Source organism: Lepidothrix coronata, unplaced genomic scaffold (genome assembly GCF_001604755.1).
Source record: "Lepidothrix coronata isolate B3197 unplaced genomic scaffold, Lepidothrix_coronata-1.0 Scaffold365, whole genome shotgun sequence".
In the NCBI taxonomy this organism is placed as follows: domain Eukaryota; kingdom Metazoa; phylum Chordata; class Aves; order Passeriformes; family Pipridae; genus Lepidothrix; species Lepidothrix coronata.
The window spans coordinates 62,897-88,443 of record NW_016690545.1 but is presented as its reverse complement, the minus strand read 5'-3'; the positions used below and the strand labels follow the sequence as shown (position 1 = coordinate 88,443).

The window sequence follows — 25,547 nt, the reverse complement described above, 5'->3', positions numbered from 1 at the left end:
GGCAAAGTCATCAGGTCATTTCTGGGGTCGAGACGTGAAAAGCAGCTGTGGCAGCGCTCATGGAATGATGTCATTAGTTTTGTTATAACCTCATTATGGCACTTGCCCTCAGCAGAGTGGCTGCCTGTGTTTTGGGGCTGCTGGAAGTACCGGAAGCGCTGCCACGATTCCCACAAAGTGCTGGAAAACATCAACAGGGTTTTTTTTGTTGTTTGGTTTTTTTTTTTTTCCCCTTTAAGAGCACACAAACATTTTTTAAAACCTGCACACAAACTGCTTTCAGATTGGAACCCTTCCCTTGCTCCAGCCCGGGCTTTGTTGGGGAGATGCTGTTGCGCTACGTGATCATTTTCCTTAATTTCTCCACTGTGGTAATTATGGTTTTGTTAGACAGTAAATGATTCAGTGTTCTCCTTCCACAGGGGAAGGGGGAGCGGGGATGTTGAAAGAGGAGCATTGTCTGAGCACAGCAGGATTAGCTGGTGTTACCACCTTGCACTGATTGAGCACCACTGGTGAGCAAAGATCATCAGCGCTAATTGCCGAAAAGCCGCCCTGGCGTCACCGGGCGCTGAGTGAGGCTCCCCGGGATGCTCCAGAGGCTCCAGGCTCCTCTGCTGCAGGATTTGAATACGGGTGGAACATCCAGGCTGCCCAGGTGTCCCTTCCCTTGGCTCCCCTGGGCTCTGCCATCGCGAGGTCGAACCGTTCTCTGCCGCTCCCGGGGATCGGAAACGTCCCGGTTGGGTTTGAGGATCAGTTCTGGATTTTCCCTCGGGAAATTGGGAGAGTCAGATTAAAAAATTAACCTCAGGATCCATTTTTTTTTTTTTTTTTTTGCGTTTTCCTAGGGAATTCTGTCTCTCAGGTGTGCACTTGTGTAATCCCAAACAAGGGTTCCGTCGCGGAGGTGTTGGCACTCGGGATTATTGTCCGGGCATTCCACGTGAGGAAGGTCCCTGTTCCTTGGTTGTGTCTGCAAAACACAGGTGTTGATTTCTGTTCTGAATCCACAGAAGGGCATCTCAGGTGTGTTTGCAAGACCTGCTGTGTCGTGCAAAGTAGGATTTCTTCAGGTTCTTCTTTTAAAGCTGTCGGAGGAGCAGGAGGAGGTTTCTCACGTGTCGGGATGAGTGGTGAGGGTGGGGGTAGAGCTTTGCTTGGGGTGGGAGGGGAAAAACTCTTGAGTTTGGGAAATGCAGTGAGGGAAATGGTTGTGTGTGGGGCTGCTGAACTGGATTGTCCGGCGTGGTTTGACAGGCTGAGAGAGCTGGGCAAGAGAAGGTTGTGTGGAGACCTCACAGACCCTTCCGGGGTCTGAAGGGGCTACAGGGAAGCCAGAGAGGGACTTTTCATCAGGAACTGGAGTGACAGGATGAGGGCAAATGGGTTCAAACTGACAGAGGTTAGTTTTAGATGGGATATTGGGAAGAAATTCCTCCCTGGGAGGGTGGGGAGGCCCTGGCACAGGTTGCCCAGAGAAGCTGTGGCTGCCCCTGGATCCCTGGAAGTGCCCAAGGCCAGGCTGGAGCAACCTGGGCTGGTGGGAGGTGTCCCTGCCCATGGCAGGGGGTGGGAATGAGATGATTTTGAAGGTCCCTTCCCACCCCAATGGTTCCATGATCCCAGTGGCCAGGGGGGCTGTGTTTACCCCTGCCCTGGCCCGGGGTTACCTGTGGAGGCTGAAGACGACGGTGCCGTCACTGCAGCAGTGACAGGAAGGAAGAAGAGCCTCTTCCTCCCCCCCAGCAGCAGCTCAGCTCGCTGTCATGTGCTCTCCAAAACACCCTGGAGCTGCTTCCCTTTGAGCAGAGCCCCATTTCCTGCGTGGGGGCCCCCTCAGCTCGGGGAGGCTCCGCTTAGGACACGGGTAAATATAGAGTGACCCCAACAGCGATGGTTGGGGCTGGGAGGGAGCCAGGAGGGCGTCTCAGCACTGTTTGTGTTGGTGATTTCTCCCCCAGGAGTGAACAAACACCGTTGGGAAGCCGAGTTGTCGGCTCTCGCTGGTTCTTTGGAGTGCCCTGTCTCGTATCTGCCCGCAGAGGGGTCGTGGTTCCCGGGGAGGATCCGGCACCCCGAGTGCCACGGGGTGTTTGGAGGGTGGGAGTGGGCTTGGGGGTTGAGCCAGGTGTGTGTTGGAGGAGCAAATGGTTCTGGGGATTGTCCTGGTGCTCTTCCCGTGGCTGCAACGTGTGATATTCCACGAGGAAGTCCACGCTCGTGTCCGGGCGTCACCATTTCCCGTGGATCAGCGGAAAAGGAACAGGGTGAAAGAAAACTTCTCCTTTAGTGATGCCTCAGTTTCTGTCTCGGTGGACCGGCCCCGAATTTGGACTGTGCACGACCAGGGAGAAGAGTTTTTATGCCATAAATTCATTTTTGGGTGTCAAAAGGACGTTGCTCCCTCCCAGGGCTCGGGATGTCACCGGGGCAGGACGGTTGTGGCTGCAGGAATCCCGTCATCCTGTTCATGAGGGGAATCTGCACACGAGGTTTTTCCCCAGAGGACAATCCCTGTGTGTTGCTGCAGCTTTTATTTCAGGTGGTGATGTTTTGGTTGGCACTCTGCAAAAGAACTCAGGTTTCCCTCTTTTCCTCTTACTTTCAGTCCCTGCTTAATTCCACTTCAGGAGACCTGGTCTCAAAATTGAAGCTTTGTGTTCTCTAACCCTGTGCAGGTGTTTGAGACCATCACCCTGTCTGTTAAAATAATGATTTATTTCTTTATATTCTAACAAACTCTACCTGGAGATTCAGCACTAGGAAGACACAGCACTGCTGGGAAGCCCCAGGAATTCATCACCTTTATTTCTGTTGCTCGAGTTTTGCTCGTTGGAACTTTCCTGCTCTTGCCAAATAGCATTAGGCTTTTATTTTTTTTATTGGCTTATGCTCAGAAAATCCTTTTTTCAGCAGCAATGTCAGTGATCTGCATCACGAGGCCGGTTCAGTTACGAGCAGAGTTCTGCCCTGAGTTACCTTCTTGTTTCTCAGTAGTGTCTCATCTCAGCTTCACATTTCCCAGTGCCAGTCTGGGAACCGTTTGCATTCCAGTGAGGATGGGTTTGTTTTATTGGTGGGATATTAGTGTGGAATTCATGAGGAGTTTCTGCTTCCCAGCACGTGACACAGAAATGGGTGCTGCCAGGACTCACATTTAAAGTTCTGGTATTTGTTCATAATGTACTTGGATTATTTGTATGTGTTGTATTCCTTAGTAATCCCAACCATTTTCCATGGCAAGTGTTTCATTATAGGTAGAGTGTAACCACCAATGTCAAGAGTCCAATTAAACCTTGTGGGGAAATTAATCACGAAATAACAAGCTCCAAACAAACCCGTGGGTTGGATTACAGGGAGAAATCCCTCCCCTCTCCGGGCAGGTGTGTTTTCCTGCAGTGTCCATCCCCTGGCTCCCTGTGCCTCCCAAAGGAACTGGGTGTCCTGGGGGCAGGGCAGGGCAGGGGATTGTCCCGCTCTGCTCTGAGCTGGGGCGGCCTCACCTCAGTCCTGGGGGCACTTTGGGCACCACGAGGTAAAAAACGTCTAAAGGTGTTGGAGAGGGTCCAAAGCAGGGACACAGGGATGGGGAAGGGTCTGGAGCAGCAGCTGAGGGCACTGGGTTTGTTCAGCTGGAGGAGGCTGAAAGAGACTCCTCGGGGGCTGCAGCTCCTCCCGAGGGGCAGCTCCGACCTCTGCTCCCTGTGAGCAGGGACAGGACCCAGGGAAGGGCTGGAGCTGTGCCAGGGCAGGGTCAGGCTGGATCTCAGGGAAAGGTTCTTCCCCCAGAGGGTGGTTGGGCACTGCCCAGGCTCCCCAGGGTCCCCAAGGCTGCCAGAGCTCCAGGAGCGTTCGGACAACGCTCTGAGGGACGGGGTGGGATTGTTGGGGTGAGATTCTGCAGGGCCAGGATGGGCTGGAAGGTCCTTATTCCCTGATCCTCTGAAAGCTGCCTCTGCAGATGGAGAGGCAGAGCTGGGCAGAGCTGGTGGGGTTTGGAGCTCCTGCAGCCGCTCAGCACGTTGTGCTTGGGCACAGGAGCCCCAGGAGCTCTGGTTGGGGTGTCCCTCTGCCCTGGCAGGTACCTGTCCAGGCAGCTGGGTCAGCGTTACCTGGGCCCTGCTTTGCAGTCAGGCATTAAAATTCCTGCTTTGCTTGGCATTCCAGTGCTTCGTGGACATTCTCCCTTTCAGCTGCTGGATTTGTTTGGGCTTGTCGGGGCCTGACTCCGGCGTAGGGTGAGGAGTGAGATAAAGTTCTGGGTGCAGACACACACCCTGCCCTGAGCAGCACCAGCCAGAGACAGGGGCTGCTTTGGGTTGGAAGGGACCTTAAAGATCATCCAGTTCCAACCCTCTGCTGTGCACAGGGACACCTTCCACTAGCCCAGGTTGCTCCAACCTGGCCCTGGACACTGCCAGGGGTCCAGGGGCAGCCACAGCTTCTCTGGGCAACCTGTGCCAGGGCCTCCCCACCCTCCCAGGGCAGGATTTTGTGCTGATATCCAATCTCTGGCAGTTTGAAGCCACTGAGTCCCACTCCAGCTCTGGAATTCCTGTTCTGGGTGTTCTAAGTGCCACTGGTGTTCGAGTGCCCAGCACGGAGGAGTGGAGTCCATTCCCTTTCCAAGCATTCCACAGATCACCTTTGGAAGCAAACTGGGCAGCCAGCTGGAATGTTTGAGCAGAGACACTGGTGCTGCTGAGAGGCTTAGATCCCTGTAATCCCCTTTTGTGCTGTGGCCCCCCCAGCTCAGGCAGGAGGATCCTGCTGGGAGCAAAACCCTCCCAACAAAGCCAACATCCTGTTTATGATCACTCACTGCTCGTCATCGTGGAACTGTGGCTTGATTTTAGCCTGATACCAAATAATTCTGTGTTTTCTTAGTGCTGTGTTTGATGGCTCCCCATCTTTGGGGCCCCAGAGATAAGAGGTGGTAAGTGCTGTGAGAAGGCTTGAAACGCTGCAGGGCTTTTTTTTTTTTTTTGTTTTAATCCCTTCAAGGTTTCAGTTCTTTCTTGTGGTTCTGATGTAACGTGAGAAATTAAAACAAAGGACAGCAGCCAGATGGTGCATCTCCAGGATCAGACAGATTAGTTTTTTTTTAAAAAAAAAGGGAAAAGTTTACAAATACTTTATCCCGTCCTCTGGAATAGTCACTTTAGAGGGGATTCTCCCCCTCTCTCTGCTCTTGTGAGACCCCACCTGAGTCCTGCATCTGTCCATCCCCACCTCAGGTTTTGGAGGTGCCCTGAGCAGCTCCTGCAGGGGACTGGCTTGGTTTGCTGAAAGCTCTTCTCAGTTGGATGAGTTGAAGGTGAGGCTCCAAATTTGCACTTTCCCTGTTGGCTGGGAATTCTCCCCCTTTTTTCGCCCAGGTTGGCTCTGTGGTTGCAGAACATTTTCATGCACTCCCAAGTTTCCCTTTTTAGGTTTCCCTTGCTTTGATATTCCATCTAGATAGCTGCTGTGATCCAAGTTATTGCATTTAAATAGTGGATGGTGCAGGTCTCTGATCCCAAGGGAAACTGCAGGAGTTCTGTAACGTGGAGCTTTGAAATCCTAATGTTCTTGGATTTGCTGGGTTGCAGGTTTTCCTCAGCTGTTTTCAGGTGAAACCTTCGTGGCACTGGAAAGAGAAGCAAACAGAGCTCAGGCTGAAAAATGCCAACGTGATGAAACGGTTTTTGTCTGCTTGGTTTTAGGGGACATCACACAGAAGGGGTATGAGAAGAAGAGAGCAAAGCTGCTGGCTCCATATGTCCCACAAACCCAAGGTAGGTCCTTGTTCCATCTGGCACCGGGATTTTGTGGAGCTGTGACATTCCAGGGGTCCGGGGAGTGGCTGTGGAGCACCGAGATCCCTCTGCCAGCTCTGGATTATTCTGTTCCACGTGTGTTCCCTGGGTTGATAATCCCACTGTGGAGGTGTGGGGATGCCAGGAAGGCTCCTGTGGTTCCTGTGGAACTCCAGGGATTCCTGGCAGCTCCAGAGCTTCTGAGCGTGGTCCGTGCCGTGTCCTTCAGCCACCTTAATTCCTCCTTGGAGAAACACGAGGGTTTTCACGATTTGTTGCTTTATTTTGCTTTGCTCCCATCTGTCTCCTTGGGTTCAGAGCTCCTGGGCAGCTCAGCTCGTTGGATGTGGGATAATTACATATAATTGTGAGCTGAAGGACGTGGCTGAACGTGTGTCTGATCATTTCTGTGGGGCTGCTCACCCACAGTTGTTGTGTCACTGACCTGCTGAGAGGTCCAGCCATTAACCACTGATGGGTCTGGTTCTTACTGGGTGTGATGGGGAGTCCTGAAAGGGCCTACTGGAATTTCCCAAGTCTGAGCTGCTGCCAAAAAAAAGATAATTAATGAAGAGTGAAGGCTCCCAGTGCATTTATTGCCCATCAGCACCACAGGACTGGGGGGGAAATGACAGCAGCTCCCTTCAGGCACTTGATGGAGGAGCATAAAGCTGTCATGTGGCAACTTCCAGACCCTTCCACGCTGGCTGGTGTCATTCCTGCTCTCCAGCCCCGCTGGTTTCAGGTTGGATTTGGTCATGAGTTCACTGAAAGCTGGGGCCTGTTCCCTTGTCTGAGATAAAAATCGGGTTTTTTACACAAAAGGTCGGTGTGTTCTGCCAGAGCCACGTGCTGGAGGGAGCAAGGCAAGCAAAAATTGTAATTTAGCCTTCAAACTGGAGATTTTGTTACAAATGAGGGCTGCTCCCTGGACCGGAGTGTGATGGGAATCTTGGAGGCTCCGTGGCCGCCTTCGTGTCAAATCCATTTTTCTGTTTTAAAGGACCCAGAAAGTGATATATAAATGACTGATCCCTCTTTAGAGGGATTTGTTGAGTGGGTTTTTAGATTCCCAGGCCAGTGTTTGTTCCCGTGGAGGTCCCGGGAGCCTCGGGAGGAAATGTGGGATCCTTTGGTGGCTCCGGAGCCTCTTGGCAGCCCTGCCCTTGTCCCGGGCCTGGGCGAGGCTGGAGATGCCACAATCCCGGGCCCCTCGTTCCTGGCACTGCTCAGGGGTTGGGTTTGTCTCAGAAAACCCTTAATTAGGAGAGGAGAAAAGTGTTTGGCAGGACTGGGAGATTAATTGAGAGCTCGGGGAGCTGCACACGGAGCTGGAGTCCAGGCCCAGGCCCGGGATGGTGGAGGTCACCAATTAACACAGAGCTTTAATTGCCCTTCCTGCTCAGCCCCCCAGTTTTTCCTCCCGCCTCACACCCAGCTGCCCCAGTGTCTGGGAACCTCCCGTTGTAAAAATCCTGGGGAAGTCGTGCGTGAGGGATTGGGAATCGGGTCACCTTGGTAATGAGGGGAAAATTAATTTACTCCACAACAACAACAACAACAACAACAACAACAACAACAAAACCCGCTCGGTGCTGGCTCCCAGCACATCCCAGTTCTCCCAGCACCGTCCTGGGGTTGGCTCAGGGTGTCTCCATTTCGTGGCGGTGAGGTGAGGGAGGGGAGGTGACGTGTCAGGGCACGTCAGAGGGATCACTGAGGAGGTTCCTCCTGCTCAATCCCTGCTCCATTCACAGCCTCTGGCAGCTGCCTGGTTGTTGTGGAGGGAAGGCAGCACAATTCATTGCCCAGAGATTCATTTTCTTCCTGGTGCAAGGTCCGTTTTTGGCCGTGATGGAACCGGGGCATGGACAGAAGTGCTGCTGCCGCTGTCACTCGGTGGGAACACGACAGAGTTTGTTACTTCAGTGTTTCATTCCACAGAATCGTGGAATATCCCGAGCTGGGAGGGGCTCACAAGGTTCAGCAAAGTCCAACTTCTTGCCCTGAAGTCGTGGCATTTCAGGAAAGAAGTGTTATTTCTGTGCTTCCTTTCCCTGCCCCCCCCTCAAAATCCAGCAGAAAAAACTCTGCTGTGAAGTTTTGCTGGTTGTTTTTTAATTCTTTTCTTCCCCCTGCCTTTGAGCATCGTGTTATTCCAAAAGGGAATAACTGGGGGGGGGACCTGGTGGGTGTCCCTGGGGTGTCCCCTCCCCCCGAAATCCAGCAGAAAAAACTCTGCTGTGAAGTTTTGCTGGTTATTTTTTAATTCTTTTCTCCCCCTGCCTTTGAGCGTTGTGGTATTTTAAAAGGGAATAACTGGTGGGTGTCCCTGGGTTCTGGGAGTGTGTTCAGGCTGCCCTGGAAACCCTGGCTACTCCAATTTGGTGATTTCCATGTTTTTTACAGGCATGTAGCTTGAAAAAACCCCTTTTCCAAGGAACAGCCAGTCCCCCAGCAGCACTGCTGTTCCCTTCCCAGTACAAATGGCAGAGTAACAGGTTTGGCTGCTGCTTCCTTGGGCATTGCTGTCCTCATTATTAATGCAAACATTTATCCTTGCTGATCTTACAGTGATTCAGTCCCTGAATCTCCAAACACAGGGATCACAAAACAGTCAGTTCTCGTTAGAGGGCGATTACCAAACCCACAGCATCCTTCAAAAAGCCGGCGGTAAATAACAAATATAAATAATTCATTTTTCGTCTCTCTCCGCCGTGTCTGTCACGTTCCTGCCGGCGGGAAGTGCGGCTGTAGCAGGAGAATTCCGTGGGATAAATCACCTGTCACCTGCCAGGCTCGGCTCCCTCGTGCTGCTCTGTTGTGCAACCATCAGTGATTTACACTTTCCCCTCCTCTGAGCAGCTCTGCGAGGCCACTGCAACATGTTATTATGTCAGGGCAAAATACTGAAACAAAGGGCTTGTTCTCGTGTGTCATGTCACTGCCAGGCACCTTTGATCCCTTCCTGACTGGAATGTCATGTTTGCCGTGTGATGCCCCGCAGAGAGACGAGAGGCTTTTTGCAAGACTTACGAAAGAGCCGAGTATGAATTTAATAATTCACGTCAAAATAGTGTTAAATCTGCTGCTGACATCTAGTGGGTGCCTGAACTGGTAAATACTCGGGGGACCAGGAAACGTGAGGCTCTTCTGGCTCTCAGCTGGTGAAGTTGTGTTGCCCTTGGATCAAAACAAAGCCCTCTGGGGTTGGGTGAAGGCAAATAAATGCTGCAGAGGTGTCTGTTTAGCTCCCTGTTTTCACGGGCAAACCCAACTTTTCCTGGGTGATAAAGCCCCACACTTGGTGAGCTGAAGGGAGCCAGGACTGGCCAGCTGGAGGTCTCTTTGGGTTTGTAATTAGTGGGGACAGCAAAGGCTCTTGCTGCTGGTTTATTATTGGTTTTCCAGTCAATAACGAGCTGGTCACTGGGACGTGGAGTGACAAACCAGCTTCCCAACACCCACGGGAGAGCGGGGTCTAGAAAAAGCTCCTTTTATTCCCTGCTGCCTGTTTTCCAGGGGTTGATCCAGCGTTACAGAAGGAATCCAGACCACCTCAGATGCCCGCTCCATCCGCAGCTCCAGCCTCCTCCTCCTCCTCCTCCTCCTCCTCCTCCAAATTCCACCGCGCTCGCTCCGGGGGAGCCCGAGATGAACGGTATCGCTCCGGTAAGGGCAGGGCAGGAGCCACCTGGGCCCCTCCTCGTGGGGAGGAACGTGCTCTGTCAAATCAAAATAATCAAAATTATTATCCCACGACTCGCTGGGGTGGTTCCGTGCAAAGAAACATCAGACTCGTGGGGCTGCAGCTGCCGAATCAAAAACAATTAAGTCGAAAAAGCAAATAATTTGTTGCCTCCTCCCGAACTCCTGCCCCGCTTCAGGAAGGGGCAAGGTGGTGGCACCCGTTTTTTATCTCCACCTGGTTTTGGTTTTCACTTTGCAAAAGCAAGAATTACGTTTTCCTCTCGATGTGGGCAAATTAAGCTCATCAGGGCTCCCTTCCCCATCGTATCCCCCCGTTCCGTGGAGCGTTAGGAGAGCCCAGTTTGGGCTCTGCAAAAGCGTAATTAAAATGCATCAGTCTGAGAAGTGAATGTAGATGAGCTCTCCCTGGCCACGGCAGGTTTTTAACAAGTTGATTCCTCCTCACCAGTGCTGTGTGTCTTCCTTTAAAGAGCTCTGGGGCTTGCAGAGGGGTGGAAGCCTCAAGTCCCAGCCTGCTTCAGTTCCTGATCAGCCTGCCTTTACAACCACAGCTAAACTTCCAAGATTTACATGAAATCTGCATCCATTTGGGAACAGGAGGTTTTTTCCTAAACCAGGCAACTGTCAGTGCACAGAGCTGGGTGCACCTGGGGCTGCACACCCTCGGTGCATGTTCAAGCTGTGCACAGGCATATTTTAGGATAATCTTTGGCTGAGGGGAAGGAGCTGGTGGGGTTGAGGTTTCTCTCCAAAAGCTGCTGGTGACACAGGGATATATAATGACTAATCCAGAACATTCCAGACTGAAAAAAAAAGCCCTGCCTTCAGCTTGCCAAACTTCAGGAACCCTTCCCGTCCCCAGATATCCACACGGAAGCGGTGCAGGCGGCGCTGGCCAAGCACAAGGAGCAGAAGATGGCCCTGCCCATGCCCACCAAGCGACGCTCCACGTTTGTCCAGTCCCCAGCAGACGCCTGCACTCCCCCAGGTGAGCCTTGGGAAGGTCCAGGGGCTCAGCAGCAGCCAAGCCCAGGGGCTGCAGTGGGCCGAGTGTTCCAGCTCTTCCCACACTGGCACCAGTCTCTTCGTCCTGGAGCTCTGTCAGGGCTGGGGAAGGGGCTCCTCTTCCAGGAGTTCTTAAAGAGCCACCTGGTGGGATTTTGGGGTGTCCTCTGCAAGGCCTGGAGTTGGACTCAGATGATCCTCTGGGTGTTCCATGGATATGATTCAGGCTGGCCAGGCCTGCCCTGAGGCCGGCTCTGCCTCCCTCGCTCCTGTTCCTGCTGCACAATTCACGTCTCGATTTCGTTGAGGTTCAGTGCTCAGCACACAGGAGGAGGATTTGCAGGGATGAACATTCCTGGGCAAGGACCTCGGAGGGGTCTGGTGGGATTCCAACCTTGCAGGACTTTTCCCACCCCTCCCTGTGTGTAGTGGCTGCAGCAGAATCCCCCCCCGGATAACGTGGTGTCTGGTGTGGTGCACGTGCAGCAGACATGGATAACCCTCTGTTTTCCAGCAGCTGGAATGCCCTGGCTTCCAAACGAGTCCGTGTGGTTTTCTGTGTCGTGTCTCATCGTGCAGAAGCATCGCAGCCATTTGGATGGACAAAGTCATCCAAATGTTATGAATCCCTGTCTCCTGGGGGGATTCATATCCCCTGAACCCGCTCTGCTGGGCCATGTCACTCCTCCTCCTCCTCCTCCTCCTCCTCTCTACCTCCTGCTTTATCACACTTCCTTCTCTCCCTTCCTCTCTCCTGGGGGCTGGTGCATGTTCCTGGTGTCTGCTTTGGGGCTCAGCTCTGTGCTCACTTGTCCAGGACTGCAGCACATCCCGAGCTGGGGGTGTCACGTGGATAAAGGTCAGCATTTCCAGCGGGGCTGGATTCGGTCCCACTCCACTCCCTTCCACTCTGGCAAGTGGGTAGGACATGATTTGATAGTTTAATTTAATTCACCACTTGAGTGTAGGCAGAAAATCACTTTTGAGAGCACCTGAATTTGAGGCCAGAGCCACCCCAGTGTTTGTATTTAGCACCAGCATCCCAAGTCCCGAGTGCTGGCTCCGTGATAAATGACTCCTGAGCTCACAATTTGGGGACAGCCGAGGTGTCCGTGCTCTGGGACGCACAGGAACAGTTCCTCGTTGCAGATTTCTCTGTTTTGTTTTGGGGCTGGGCTTTTTGTTTGTTTTCTGAGGTTGAAAGGGCCCCATTTAGAGCCCCGGACAAAAGCATTTTCTGCTGCGGCCTTGGCACGGCTGTTCCCTGAGTTCTGCTTTGTTCCTGGGAGTTTGCTCTGCCACAAGGACACCGAGCCCTCACTTCCCAGCTCAGAACTAGGCAAAGCAGCATCTGGTATCGTGGAATATGAAGGGAAAAGTAACGAGGGATAAATCCTAAGGCTTGGAGAAGCCAGGGGAAGGGCGTTGCTTGAGGTGAATCGAACAGGGGTGAGTGTGTTCCCACCTGCTTTGATGGTTTGACCAGTGCACCAAGCCGTGGAAAACAGACCCTCTGTGAAAGCCTGTTGATATATGTGACTGGAAAGAGCATGTTCAGTGCCATGTGCTTTTCCCCTAAGCAGTTAGATTTTCTCTCTGCTTCCACACAGACACGTCTTCCGCCTCCGAGGACGAGGGCTCGCTCAGGCGCCAGGCCGCTCTCTCTGCTGCATTGCACCAGAGCTTACAGAATGCTGAGTCTTGGATCAACCGATCTGTTCAGGGGTCATCCACATCCTCATCAGCATCCTCTACACTTTCCCATGGAGAAGGCAAAGGGACCAGTGGGTCACTAGCTGATGTATTTGCCAATACTCGAATAGGTAGGAGCTGGGTACCGACAGAACCGGTCGCTTCGAGTTCAGACTGTGTTGATAAAGCTGGAGTTGTCCCTCCCCATGGGGAAATTCGGAGTGAGGGTTTAGCTGGTGTTGATGGAACCTGCCAGGGCTGGTTGGAGTCCCACCATCACGCTGGGTTTTTTCCCCCCCGAAGAATTTCAAGGCAGTTGGAAAAGGGGCAGCGGGAGCAGGAGCCTCTGGAAGCAGGGGAGGCTCCAGGGACAGCGTGGGCAGAGCAGGAGGCACAACCTCTGTGCTGTGTTGCTTTGTGTCTACAGCTCTCCTGTGGGCACAGAACTGCCCCGTGCAAGTGGCTTTTCCATCCGTGTCCCAAATTCCTTGGGGTGTCTGTGCCCGTGGAGTGGGGAAGTGCTGTGTTTGCCCATCCTCATCTGAGCCCTGAGGGTTTCTTGTCTGCCTTAGATCAGGAAAGAGAAAGAGCCAAACCCAGCCTTGTGTGTGTGAGCAAATGAACCTGCCCTTAAAAAAAAAAAAGAAAAGGGTTAATCAGAGTAAAGCTTCAGCCCAGCTCTGCCCTGACTGGCTGAGGAACAACCAGAGCATCCAGGTACTGAGGAGACGGAGCAGAATCTACAGATCTGGATCCCCCAGGCTCAGTTTTCTGAGGCTCTGAGGTGCTCCTTTGCTGCTGATGCTTCTGTATGAAATGGCCAAGTTTGTTTTTTTTTTTTTTTTGCTCTGTGTTATGTTTTTGTCCTTTTTTTAGCTGCTGGGGGAGGGAATTCCTGCACCTGTAGGACGTGTCTGTATTCCGTGTGCTCTCTGCTTCTGCTTAACTGGTTTGGGGGCAAGCAGTGCATAGAAGTGCTGGTGGTTTGGACTGTTTCAACTTATTTGTTTTGGGTTTTTTTATTGCCGTTATTTTCGTCTGTTTATTTGCTGGGATGCAAATTGTTTCCTGAAATGGAAAACTGAGGAAATTGCCCATAAAACGTAGTCGATATAATGAATGTCTTTGAAGCAGAGAGGCTGGTTTTAATTGGAGAATGCAGAAAGCCACCTTACCTTTTTGTAATGAGTTAAGGTAATACAGCTTTTCACCAACAGAATATCTCCTGTCTAATCTAATTAGTGTTTCATGCCCAGTGGAAGCTTTAAATCTGTGTCAGAATTATATTTGCCACATTCACCCCGTGTTAACAGCTGATTTAAGTGTGTAGAACTCACACAATTCTGTGCATCTCTCTGGAGAGAGAAATAAAAAGTCCTGCAGATGTTTGGATTGCACAAATCCGGGTCCTTCTCAGTGATCTGAGAAGTGCAGTGCCTGAGAAGTGTTTCTTGCCACTGTATCTCCAAAGGGATGCAGAAATGGGTCGGTTTTAATCCCTGGAAAAAAGGGAAATCAACACAGAACCAGCCACAAAACCCTTTCAGTGGGAATTATGTAGGATCTGGCTCCAGGCTCTCTGAGCTTCGAATTTGTTGGGTTTTTTTTTTTCCTTTGTAAGCACCAGTTGCTGGTGCTGTTAAGCCAGAATAGAATATTCTTGCCCTCTCAGATGACTGAACCCGCTGGGTCGTGTAAAGAAATCCCACATAGGCAAAAAGCCCTTTATTTAAGAGAGATTTCACTGGAGAATTCCTGCAGGATGCACTTCCAGCCCCTTCTCCAGGGCAGGACAGTGTCTTGCACCTTCAAGCAGCTCACACTGTTCGTGGGGTTTGTTCTGCCAGTGCTGGACAGGCTCTGTAACCACCCAGCTGGAAGGAATTGAAACCCAGCTCGATTTTTGCTGATCTGCTTTGGTCAAACTCTCACTCTGGTTTTGTTTTTGAAAGCCCTGACTGACAAAAAAAAGCTAAATAGTCGAATTCTAGCAAGAGGAACCAGTGCATAGGTGAGGGAGGGGTTTGTGCTGGGCTTTGGAGATTTCAGAGCTCACGTGAATCTCAAACTTTTATTTTTTTATTTTATTTTTTATATTTTTTTTTAAAGTACGGAATGTCACAAGGTTGAGCTTCAAGGTTTAGAAACCAAGACCAGGAATCCTGCTTTGCTGAACCACTTTCCTGACATGGAGCCTTTGGCTTTTGGTTTTCCAGAGCAGATAAATGTGCTTCACATTCAGGGATCAGAGTGTTTTAGCATTTAATAAACAGATATCCAACCCCTTAAACCCTTGATGTTGGTGACAGGTCACTGACAACTTTTTTGCTTGTGCCACCTGATTTAAAAGGAGTATTTAACCGGTTTCTTCCCTCTTTTTAGAAAATTTCTCAGTTCCCCCAGATGTCACAGCAACTACCTCCACCCCCTCGGCCCGGCCGGCGGCGATCGACCTCCCTCCCTCTGGAATTGTGAAGGGGATGCACAAGGGATCCAACCGCTCCAGCCTCATGGACACTGCTGATGGTAGGGAGGGAAGGGCAGAAAAATGACAAATGCACGGCTGGGGCTGATTGTTTTGTCCCAGAGTCCCTGAAAAAGGGAAAAGAAAGAAGGAAATGATGTAATTCCGGGCTCCCGGTTGAGCTCCCGTGGAGCTGAGGATGCTCCAGGCTCTCTGAGTGAAAGCTTTGTGCAGGAGGTGACACTGGTGTCCTGGTGTGTCCCCTCTGCTGGTGCTGGAAATCAGGATTTGGAAGGGAGGAAATGCTTTTAAAACTCTGTTAATGGAGTTTTCTGACCACTGAGTTAACGCAGAGCTGATGTAAAATTAAATGTCCCTCCTGCACTGGCACAGCTTTAATAACAGAAACCAGGAGCTGAACGAGTGGGTGCCCTGCCCTGGGAGGAGCTGAGGTGTAAATGTTTGTAACAGGCACGGGAAGAACACTTTTATTGGCCCAAATCTTCCCCTCCAGGTGTCCCCGTGAGCAGCAGAGTCTCCACCAAAATCCAGCAGCTGCTCAACACCTTGAAAAGGCCCAAAAGACCACCCCTGAAAGAATTCTTCGTGGATGATTTTGAAGAAATCGTGGAAGGTAATGGCACAAATAATGGTTTTATTCATCAGTTGTTACTGTTACACCTGCAAAGACCTGAATTCATTTGTGCCCTGGTTGACTCTGATTCGGTGTTTGCAGCAGCCTCCATGAAGAGTCTGACACAAAACCAGTGTTTGAAGTAGTTTACTTGTTCTGCTGAGCTCTGGGGGACCTCCTCAGCACCAAACTTCTTAACAAAACTATTTAAACAGGTTTTTGAAACCCCTTCATTTGCTTGGGCCACGTTAATTACTTTCCCAGAAGGGATTGTCCTTACTGGAGGTTTCATCCCAGCCATTATTTTTGGAAGGTTTCCTTTTCTCCACCTCTGGTGTTCCTGCCCCTCACTTGATGTGTTGAACAGCTTTAAACAGCTCCCTGGGAGAAAACTGTTCCCCATGGCTTGTTTTGGGCAGAAATGGGCTGGGCTGGGGTTTTTAAATGCTGAAAACGTTTGTTTTCAGTGTCTTCCCAGCTCAGCTGTCGGGTGATGAATGGGAAAGGAGTGGGAATGTTGTGTTTGGGTTGTGTTGGAAACATTCCTGTATATCTGCTGGAAGTAGTGTTGCATTTTCTCAGTCCCCCAGCCCGACCCCAACCAGCCCAAGCCCGAGGGCAGGCAGATGACCCCGGTGAAGGGGGAGCCCCTGGGAGTGGTTTGTAACTGGCCTCCTGCCCTGGAAGCAGCTCTGCAGCGCTGGGGGACCACCCAGGCCAAGTGTCCCTGTCTGACAGCCCTGGATGTGACAGGAAAACCCGTTTACACCCTCACATACGGTGAGTGGGGCTGAGCCCTCCCTGCCCCTGCTCACAGAGCAGCAGTGGGGACAGCACAGGGCTGGGGAAGGGGCTCCCCAAAACCCCCCTGGCCACACCAGGGGGTGAGAGCAGCCAGGGGTTGAACTGTTCCCCCGTGCTGGCTGGTTTGGAGCTGTGCAAGTCCCTGTTCTCTTGTGTTCCAGGCAAACTGTGGAGCAGAAGTCTCAAGCTGGCCTACACCCTGCTCAATAAACTGGGGACCAAAAACGAGCCTGTGTTAAAACCTGGAGACAGGGTAATCACTTTGGGGCTGCCTGGTTCTCCCTCTGGGGTTTTGGGGGGGCTGTAATTTGCCACAGGCACCGGGATCTTGTGTTCTTTTCGCAGCAGTTCCCTGATCCCAGGGACAGGCTACTTGGGGAAAGGAATTCCTGTAATTTTGCAGTGGCTCTGGCTCCTCTGGGAGCAGCTTTTTATCTCTGGGCTTTGAAATACATCTGAGGCAGAGCTCTGCAGCTCTGAGAGAGACCCAGGGTGTGATCCCTGTGTTTTGGCTGTGTGAGCAACCCTCACACGTGGGGACACGTGGGAACGGTGACGTGACTCCCTGAGGAGCTCAGGCCCATTCCATGCCTTCTGTGGGAGGAAAAAAAACGTGAAAAAGCACAAAGTTTCCCGAGTTTTAGTCCCTGCAGGTCTGAACTGTGCAGCTCTGACTTCTGTTTCGAGTAACAACACACCTGTGTGGGTTGCAGGTGGCCCTTGTCTACCCCAACAACGACCCCGTGATGTTCATGGTGGCATTTTATGGCTGTCTGCTGGCAGAAGTGATCCCAGTGCCTATAGAGGTACCTCTTACCAGAAAGGTAACGTTGCTGGAACTTGGAGGAGCCGTGGGCTGATGGTGGGATGGAAACCAAGTCAGACCATCGGCCTCTGACAGCGTTTTCCCAGCCTCCAGCTGCTGCCTGAGCAGCTCCGTGTGCCCACGAGGACCTCTGGGAGCCTGGAATGGCATTTCCAAATGGAAAAACATATTGACCAGAGCTGTGCTGAGCAGCTGGGGCTGCTCAGTTCTCCTGAAAGCTTCAGCCTTCATCCCCTCCCTGCAGCTCATTTCTGGGGAAGGCAGAACAGGGAGGACCTGCCCCCCTGGGTGATGGGAGGGGGCTCAGTCCAGCCTTGCTGGGCTCTGCCGGGCTTTGGCTCTGCTGGACAGGAAGGTGCTCAGTGTTCCTGAAGAGTTCTGAGGCACTTCTTGTAAATTATCTGCTCCACAGAAGTGTTTTCCTCACCCCTTGCCAGCATTTCTGCACTGTTGCCACATTATTGCCGTGTCAAGGGCTGTGGGAAACCAGAGGATTTCCTAAGGGAAGCAAGAGCAACAGTCTCCTGGCAAACATGTGGCAGGAGAGGTGGGAGCTGGTCTGGGAACGCTCTGGGATCACAGAGCTCCGATTCCATTTCTCTGCACGAACTGCTGTGGCAACCACATGCAGAATTCAAACCTGTGCAGGATTTGCCCAGTCAGGCCCTGATTGAGCCTCCTCATTTCGGGGGTTTTGTCACTGTGCAGCAGGAATCAGCTCCTGGGGATGGAGAGGTCTCGTTATTTCGCTGTAATTACACGTTCTGCTTTTTGGTTTTGCCTCTTGATTCCTCTTTGGAGCAACCCTCTGGGTTTCCATTAATGACACTGCATGGGGTGTGAGCCCTGCCTGGATGCTGGGCAGGAGCACTTGTTCTCTCTGGATTTCACATCCAGTGAATTTTAATCCTGCCAGGGATGTATTTCACAGAATCCCAGGATGGCTTGGGTTGGAAGGGACCTTAAAGCCCACCCAGTTCCACCCCCTTCTATGGGTAGAGACCCTTTCCACTAGGCCAGGTTGCTCTAATTGTGACTCTGGGTGTTTGTGGGAATGGGTTATTTCTTCTTCTTCTTCTTCTTCTTCCTCCCCAGTTCCCAGAGCGTTACCAAACCCTGGATTTTGGTGAGGGGGAAATCTCACTTCAGGTCACCTTAGAACAGGGAGTGACTTCTCCCCCTCTTCCCTCAGGATGCTGGTGGGCAGCAGATTGGCTTCCTGCTGGGGAGCTGTGGCATTGCCCTGGCCCTCACCACTGAAGTGTGTCTGAAAGGGCTCCCAAAAACCCAGAACGGAGAAATTGTGCAGTTCAAAGGTGAGTCAGTGCTGTACCAGCTCCTGATGCTGCTTCTGCTGGAGCTGAACTGGCTGAAAGGAGCTTCCAGGAGCCTGGAGGCATCTGGGGGGGGGCAAAGGGGGCGACTTCTGGTCCTGTCACCAAACTGTTGTGGGTTTTGAGTGCGTGGTGAGATCAGTCCACGTGTCTGGTGGAACTCTGGGGGTTCTGGAAGCCACGAGGAACCACCTCAGGGTTGTCCTCAGGTCCCTTCAGTGGCACTTGGCAGGTTCCAAGGCGGTTTATTCCCAATACAACAGGGTATTTTTAGGAATGCTGCAGGGATCTTTCCTGAGGAGAAGGAAGTACCTTGTTGCCCACTGAACTCCCTGATGAGAAACGAGATGAACCTTCTGGTTGGTAGCTGGGCTTGGCTTGGAATTCTGCTTGTGTAACTGGACTTGGACAAGTGATGGGGTTTAGTGCATTCCTGCAGAATATAAATCCCTCAGTAAATAAGCTGATATTAATGTGCTGTTTAATTTTGGCTCCAGGTTGGCCCAGACTCAAATGGGTTGTGACAGATTCAAAATATCTCTCCAAATCTCCCAAGGACTGGCAGCCCAACATCTCAGCAGCAGGAACTGAGCCAGCATATATTGAGGTGAGTGGTGAATGGGGAATGGAAAGTGGCTTCCATGAGCTGAATTTAATGTTCTAATCACCAGAGAGAGAATAGTTTCACCTCACTCCCTTAAACTCCCCACTTTCTTGCCACTGAAACGAGGGGACATCCTGCTGGGAAGCTCCTTTTAGTTTTTGAGGTTTTAGCTTTTGAGTCCCTTTGTGGCCTTGGGCACTGCTTGGAACGAGCTGGAGAACTGTTCTTGTTCCAGAAAGTGAGGAGTGGAGGCAGCTGAGCCCTGAGATGGTGCTGGGTAACACACATTCAGTTTGAGTTCTCAGTTCTTCCTGGCAGAGCTGATCTTTGTTCGTGGGCCAGAAGGCAACTTCCAGGGGCTGCAGTGGTTTGAGGGGTGATTTGGCCATCCTTCAATCACAGCCTGGCTTTCCAGTTTGTTGTGGGAGCAGGAAGAGGTGCTGTGAGCATCAGTGACAGTGAGATAAACACCAGCACACCCATTTTATCCCCCACTCCCTGGAGCTGCCCCCACAAGAACCATCCCCTCGGGGCTGACCCCGCCAGCAGGTGGGTTTGGGGTTTGTCTCAGCAGCTTCAGAGAAAGGAAACTTGCTTTCATTTGCATTTTGTGGCTGAATCTCCTCCACCCACGGGATCCAGAGTTCCCTCCCTGACTCTCTCCTCTCTCCTGCAGTACAAGACCAGCAAGGAGGGCAGTGTCATGGGGGTCACGGTGTCCCGGGTGGCCATGCTGGCCCACTGCCAAGCCTTGTCTCAGGCCTGCAACTACTCTGAAGGTGGGTGAGGGCGCAGGACATCAAAGGAACGGGGGGTCAGCAGCCTCATTTGGTGTGGTTGCCTCTCCTGCGTTTCACAGCAGCCTCTGAGTGACCAAGAGCTGCTTAAAAAAAAAAAAAAAGAAATATAAATAGAATATAAAAAGATTCTCCCCCAGAAGTGAAGGCTGAGTGTGATGTTTTTCCATCCAAATTTGCATCATTTTCACAACCAGAATGCAGAGGAGTAAAAAGTGGGGTTTGCTTCATGTCTGGGGAGTTGCTGGGTCTGTTCTGCTGAACCAAAAGGGGAGCAAATGAATCAAAACCAGAGCGTTTTCCAGCGAGCTCGAGTCCCTCTGGTTCCCCATGGAAATGTCTTCCCAAACTTTTGTTCCTGAGAGTGTGTAAATGCCTCTTGCTGGGGCTGTTCTGGTCCCATAAGGCTTTTTTTTTTTGGGTAACCCAGAAGTGGAGATGGGAAAACTCTGGTGAGATTTCCAGAGAGTTCTGCTCTAGGATATGGTTTTAGTCTGCTCTGCCTTGTAATTCAAGCTAATTCCTTGATCCACGAGCGAAACTATTTATAGAGCTGCAGGTCAAAGTGCTTTAAAATGCAAAGTCTGTCTTTTGGAAGCCATCACTTGAGTTTCCACTGCTCCTGGGAGTCGGGGCTTGAATGATGTTCCCTGCTCCCCTTCCCGTCCTTCACCACTCGTGCATGACGAGGCTCAGAGCCTTCCTGTCCTGCTGATGGGCTGTTCCAGGCTGGGGATGTGATTTCCTGGCAGCCTTCTGGGCCATGTTCCTGCTCAGAACTGGATGTGCAGTTGTTATTTAGCATAACGAGGAGCTGGGAGCAGCCACACGTGTGACGAGGGCTCCGCGGGCCCGTGGAGCAGCTCTGGCAGGGGCAGGGACAGGTTCATCCCTGGGCACATTCCAGCAGCTCTCCTGCCACCTTGCACTTCACAGCTCCAGCTTTCTTTTCCCAGGTGAAACGATAGTGAATGTGCTGGACTTCAAGAAGGATGCGGGGCTGTGGCACGGAATTCTCACGGTGAGTCGGAGCCTTCCAGAGCCCTCTGGAATTAATGAGAGGTTAATGACTAATGATTGCATGAGATATTGGGGAAAAATTCCTCCCTGGGAGGGTGGGGGGAGGCACTGGAATGGCTTTCCCAGAGAAGCCGTGGCTGCTCCATACCTGGAAGTGTCCAAGGCTGGGTTTTCCCGGGATAGTGGAATGAGAGGAGCTTTGAGGTCTCTTCCAGGCCGAACCAGTCTGGGATTCCTTGAGTCAATGAAATGTGGTAAAGGCAGCATTTGAGGACCATCACCTGTTAAACCAACCATTCCTCTCCCTGCCACATCTGCAATTCTCCCAGGGAATCACAGAGCCATCCCCACTGAACCCCTGTGAATTCTTGGCGGGGGTTGATGGGGACTGAGAGTGACTCTTAAACTCTGCTCGAGAAAAGGTCTGTGAGCCCCTTTCTAACCACCTTTCTCCTGCTTTTCAGAATGTAATGAACAAGCTGCACACCATCAGCGTGCCCTATTCTGTGATGAAAACCTGCCCTCTCTCCTGGGTGCAGAGGGTCCATGCCCACAAAGGTAACTCAGGACGTCCCACAGCTCCACCCTGGAGCTCTCAGGGGGGCATTAAAATCTCAGATGCATCAGATCCCATCTTCTTGCCCTCCCCTGACAAATCTCAAGGGACGAGAGTGTCACTCACATCCAAAAATTTTTATTTGGCAGCGGTAGATCCAATTTTCTGGATGCTCAGGCAGGGCTGGAGCTCGTGTGAGGCTCAGGGGGAGATTTTAAGCCCCCAACATCGTGTAGATACCTGCAAATCTTCTTACAGGAGTGATTTGCCACCAGTGTTGCAAGGCTGGTTCCACCAATTTGCCACCTGCTCCAAGGCTGGAACAGGAATGTGACAGCAGGTTGGGAGGGCAGGGGACTGTGCCATTTATTTCTAAACATGCACAAATTCTAATTTATTCCTGAATAAATCCTAACGCCGTGTGAGCACAGGGGAACTTGGTGGGGACCTCCTGACTTGGAGCCAGTTTCCTGGATGAAGCCAAGGGAATGGTTGAGCACAGCAAGAGCTGTTGATCCCAGGGCATCCAGAGGGTGGTAATGATTTGTGGCCTTTGGAGGAGGAGCTGTGAGGGTGACAGACCCTGGCTCAGGTGGTGGGCAGTGGCCTGCAGGCCACAGCAGATGCCACCGTGTGTTGGGTTTGCTGTTAAGCAGGCTCAGTTCATTAAGGCTTCCTTGCTTCGGTGAGAGCTTCCTCCTTTGGGAAGGTGGATGCCAGTGACTCGTGGAAGGTTTTTATTTGTCCTAACCTGTGGTTTTGTGTCTTGGTTTGCAGCAAAAGTGGCTTTGGTGAAGTGTCGAGACTTGCACTGGGCCATGATGGCCCACAGAGACCAAAGAGACGTGAGTCTGAGCTCCCTGAGGATGCTGATCGTCACTGATGGTGCAAATCCCTGTGAGTGGGGGCAGCCTGGGGGCTCCCAGGGCAGGGGGGGCTCAGCTGGTGTCCCGTGGGATCAACCTCCACTCCTGCAGGAGACACCCCCGAGGAGATCTCGGAGCTCTGGCTCGTGGTGCTCGGGCACCAGAACGAGGGGTTCCCATCCTTCCACCCCTTGGGGTCTGAGACATCCTGCAAAGTACAGGAAGAGGTTGGGCTGGGAGCAGAGGGGAGACAGTTTATAAAATCAGAGAATTGTTTAGGTTGGAAAAGACCTTTAAGATCATCGAGCCCAACTGCTTCCCCAGCACTGCCACCCTCACCACCAAGCCACGTGCCCAAGTGCCACATCCACACGTCTTTTAATTCCCTCCAGGGCTGGTGACTCCACCACTTCCCTGGGCAGCCCATTCCAGCCTTTCAGTGAGGAGATTTTCCTTAATATCCAACTTGAACCTCCCCAGCACAACTCGAAGCCGCTTCCTCTCGTCGTTTCCCTCATCCTCCTCCCGACCCTTCCCGTAGATGGGCATCAAATCAAATCCTGTGAGGTCCTAGTGGGACATTGTCTCTCTTGCCAGGGTCTGTCTCCTCCTGTGATGCCTTCCTGAGCTTGTTCCAGAGCCATGGGCTCAAACCAGAGGCGATTTGTCCCTGTGCCACCTCCCCCGAGGCGATGACCATCGCGATCCGGAGGTACCGTCGCCGTCTGTCTGCTGGGTTTGACTCATCCAGGCCGGGCTTTGTTCACACATGGCTTGCTCAGAGTTGATTTAAGCGTGTAATGAACTCCACTGACATTTGCTGGGTGTGCTGAGATACCTGGAGAGGCTGAGCTGATAAATATCCCTCCTGAGACACGAGTGTGTGCTGGGCTGGGACAGCTCGGCAGGGCCTGGCTGCTGCTTTTCCTGCTCCTGATCCTCACAGCTGCTTTTCCTGCTCCTGAGCCCCACAGCTGCTTTTCCTGCTCCTGATCCCCACAGCTGCTTTTCCTCCTCCTGATCCCCACAGCTGCTTTTCCTCCTCCTGATCTCCACAGCCAGGGGGGTGTTGGGACTCACAGGGTCACAGGATGGGTGTTCTGAGCCTGGGGTTAGATTTGAGATCGCTCTGGACATTTTCACACTCTGCCTTCTGTGACAAACAGCCCTGCAATCGTCTGGCCTGGGAGCTGGGGATTAGCACTGGGGGAGATAACGAGCTGGGAAAGGAGCTGCACTGCCCAGGAACACAATTCCTTAGGGATTGATCAGTGTGGCTCTTCTGGGAGGCAGTTCCTCCTGCCCATCTCGGGTTTAAGTCACTGTGCAAAGCAGAGACACTGAAATCCTCCTCTTTCTGTTGCTGTGGTGTCTCCAGCCGGGTGCCTGATGGAGTGTGTTCATTGATTTTGTGTCCTTCAAAGGCCTGGAGTCCCTGGGGCCCCTTTGCCAGGCAGAGCCATCCTGTCCATGAACGGGCTGAGCTTCGGGGTGATTCGGGTCAACACTGAAGATAAAAACTCTGCTCTCACCGTCCAGGACGTTGGCCACGTGATGCCAGGAGGTAAAAACAGGCAGGAGGCTCCTACAAGACCTTTCTGGGGCTGTTTTAGGAGAGGAACAGCTCAGTGTTCTCTCCCATAGCCAGCCTTGGTGTGGGGGAGGTCGGGCAGGGCCAGACTCTCATTCCTGTCACCGTTCAGGGGGTCACTTCTCACACAAGGCCAAGTCTGGGGGCTGTTTTAACAAAGCCTGGTCTGTCCTAGGCATGATGTGCATTGTGAAACCCGATGGGCCACCCCAGCTCTGCAAAACAGACGAGATTGGTGAGATCTGTGTGAGCTCCAGAGCAGGAGGGATGATGTATTATGGGCTGGCAGGGGTGACCAAGAACACTTTCGAGGTATGTGCAGCAGAATGTCCTTGCCCTGTTTTCTCTGTAAAACTGGTAGCCTTGGGTAATCCCTTGGGTTTGTAACTGAAGTGTTAATGTTGTTTTTTTAAAAATATACCCTGGGAAGCTCCTTACAGTTAGGGGTATTCAGCATTCCCTTTGCACAGACATCTCCCCCACTGCTGAAACAACAACTGCACCGAGGGCTCCCTCCCCTTCGCTCACACTCACATGAAGGGGTGTGGGGAAGGTTTTTCTGTCCTCAGGCAAACCCACTGGCCTCCAAGGTGCTCCCCACTGTGTTGCAGGTGATCCCTGTGAACTCCTCAGGCTCTCCAGTGGGGGAAGTGCCCTTCGTCCGCTCCGGCTTGCTGGGATTTGTCGGCCCCGTACGTGAGGCAGCTCCGAGCTCGGCGCCGCTCTGTCCCTCTGCTCGGGGCCTCCAGGGGCTCAGAGAGAAGCCCCTGGGGCCGGAGGGGGTGTGGGGAGAACTCAGAGGTTGTTCTCCTTGTGCTGCAGGGCAGTCTGGTGTTCGTGGTGGGGAAGATGGACGGGCTGCTGATGGTGAGCGGGCGGAGGCACAACGCCGACGACATCGTGGCCACCGGCCTGGCCGTGGAGTCCATCAAGACAGTTTACAGAGGAAGGTCAGCACCAGAAACCCCCATGGAATACAGGGAAACAGGGTCTTCAGTGTTTTCTTGGATTTCCCTTTGGGCAGCTCAGTTAAAGTCAATGTATTTTTGACTCAGGTGGTGATTGGCCTGATCCTGCCCGACCAACACGGGTCTTTTTCCCCACTGCCCACCCTCTTCCCAGTATCCAGCCTGGATTCCCATCGAGTCTTTGTGCTTTAGGGGAAGGAGTCCCAGGTCAGCCCCATGGAGAATTTAGTTCTCTGTCTCTGCAGAGTTTTACTCCTTAGCTGCTGGCTGGTGCTCTGCAGCAAGGAAGGGTTTCATTAATGCCCAAAGACACTTGGTTTTTATTTGGCAGTTGTTGGTATCATTTTCTACATCCTCAGGCAGGGCTGGATCTTGTGTCTCCAGAGGGAGATTTTAAACCATCATGTGGGTGCCTTTAAGGCTTCTTGCCTTGGTGATTTGCCACAGGTTGGAGCAGGAATGTGACAGCAGGTTGGGAGGACAGGGGACTTTGCCATGTGGAGATGGAATTAACCCCTTAAACACTTCCCAGTCTTTCCTTTTCCACGTGAATTGGCTGACAGGTTTTTTTTCTCCCTGTCTTTGCCCCCCTGGTTATTTTCACAAGCTCTGCCTTGGGGCTCCCTGTTCCCAAGGAACAGAGCTGGAATTTGTGCCCCTTTCCCGTAGGATCGCCGTGTTCTCCGTGTCCGTGTTCTACGACGAGAGGATCGTGGTGGTGGCGGAGCAGAGGCCGGATGCCTCCGAGGAGGACAGCTTCCAGTGGATGAGTCGGGTGCTGCAGGTCAGGGGGGGCCATTTTTGGGGGGTGGGAAGAGCAGAGGAACGGCCCAGATGGAGGGAGAACAGGGGTGGAGGGAGAACAGGGATGGAG

General features: G+C 52.3%; 1 protein-coding gene across 2 annotated transcripts in view; it reads left to right on the top strand.

The window, feature by feature from the left end:
- The first annotated feature begins 5,675 nt into the window (after nt 1–5,675).
- Nucleotides 5,676–25,547, top strand: part of DIP2B (disco interacting protein 2 homolog B) — a 27,448-nt gene continuing 7,576 nt past the window's right edge. Inside the window, exons 1-21 of one of the 2 annotated variants that reach the window (XM_017838865.1) lie at nt 5,676–5,780; nt 9,324–9,473; nt 10,375–10,500; nt 12,128–12,340; nt 14,592–14,735; nt 15,188–15,307; nt 15,890–16,087; nt 16,273–16,364; nt 16,825–16,917; nt 18,130–18,253; nt 18,769–18,878; nt 19,552–19,654; nt 20,629–20,693; nt 21,157–21,250; nt 22,026–22,145; nt 22,712–22,826; nt 23,539–23,678; nt 23,881–24,017; nt 24,317–24,397; nt 24,528–24,655; nt 25,343–25,457. In XM_017838865.1, the coding sequence (XP_017694354.1) occupies nt 9,365–9,473; nt 10,375–10,500; nt 12,128–12,340; nt 14,592–14,735; nt 15,188–15,307; nt 15,890–16,087; nt 16,273–16,364; nt 16,825–16,917; nt 18,130–18,253; nt 18,769–18,878; nt 19,552–19,654; nt 20,629–20,693; nt 21,157–21,250; nt 22,026–22,145; nt 22,712–22,826; nt 23,539–23,678; nt 23,881–24,017; nt 24,317–24,397; nt 24,528–24,655; nt 25,343–25,457 (2,427 nt within the window). In that variant the 5' untranslated portion in view covers nt 5,676–5,780; nt 9,324–9,364. Of the gene's footprint in view, nt 5,781–9,323; nt 9,474–10,374; nt 10,501–12,127; nt 12,341–14,591; nt 14,736–15,187; nt 15,308–15,889; nt 16,088–16,272; nt 16,365–16,824; nt 16,936–18,129; nt 18,254–18,768; nt 18,879–19,551; nt 19,655–20,628; nt 20,694–21,156; nt 21,251–22,025; nt 22,146–22,711; nt 22,827–23,538; nt 23,679–23,880; nt 24,018–24,316; nt 24,398–24,527; nt 24,656–25,342; nt 25,458–25,547 lie in introns of both variants that reach the window. The other variant, XM_017838864.1, reaches the window with a different exon arrangement.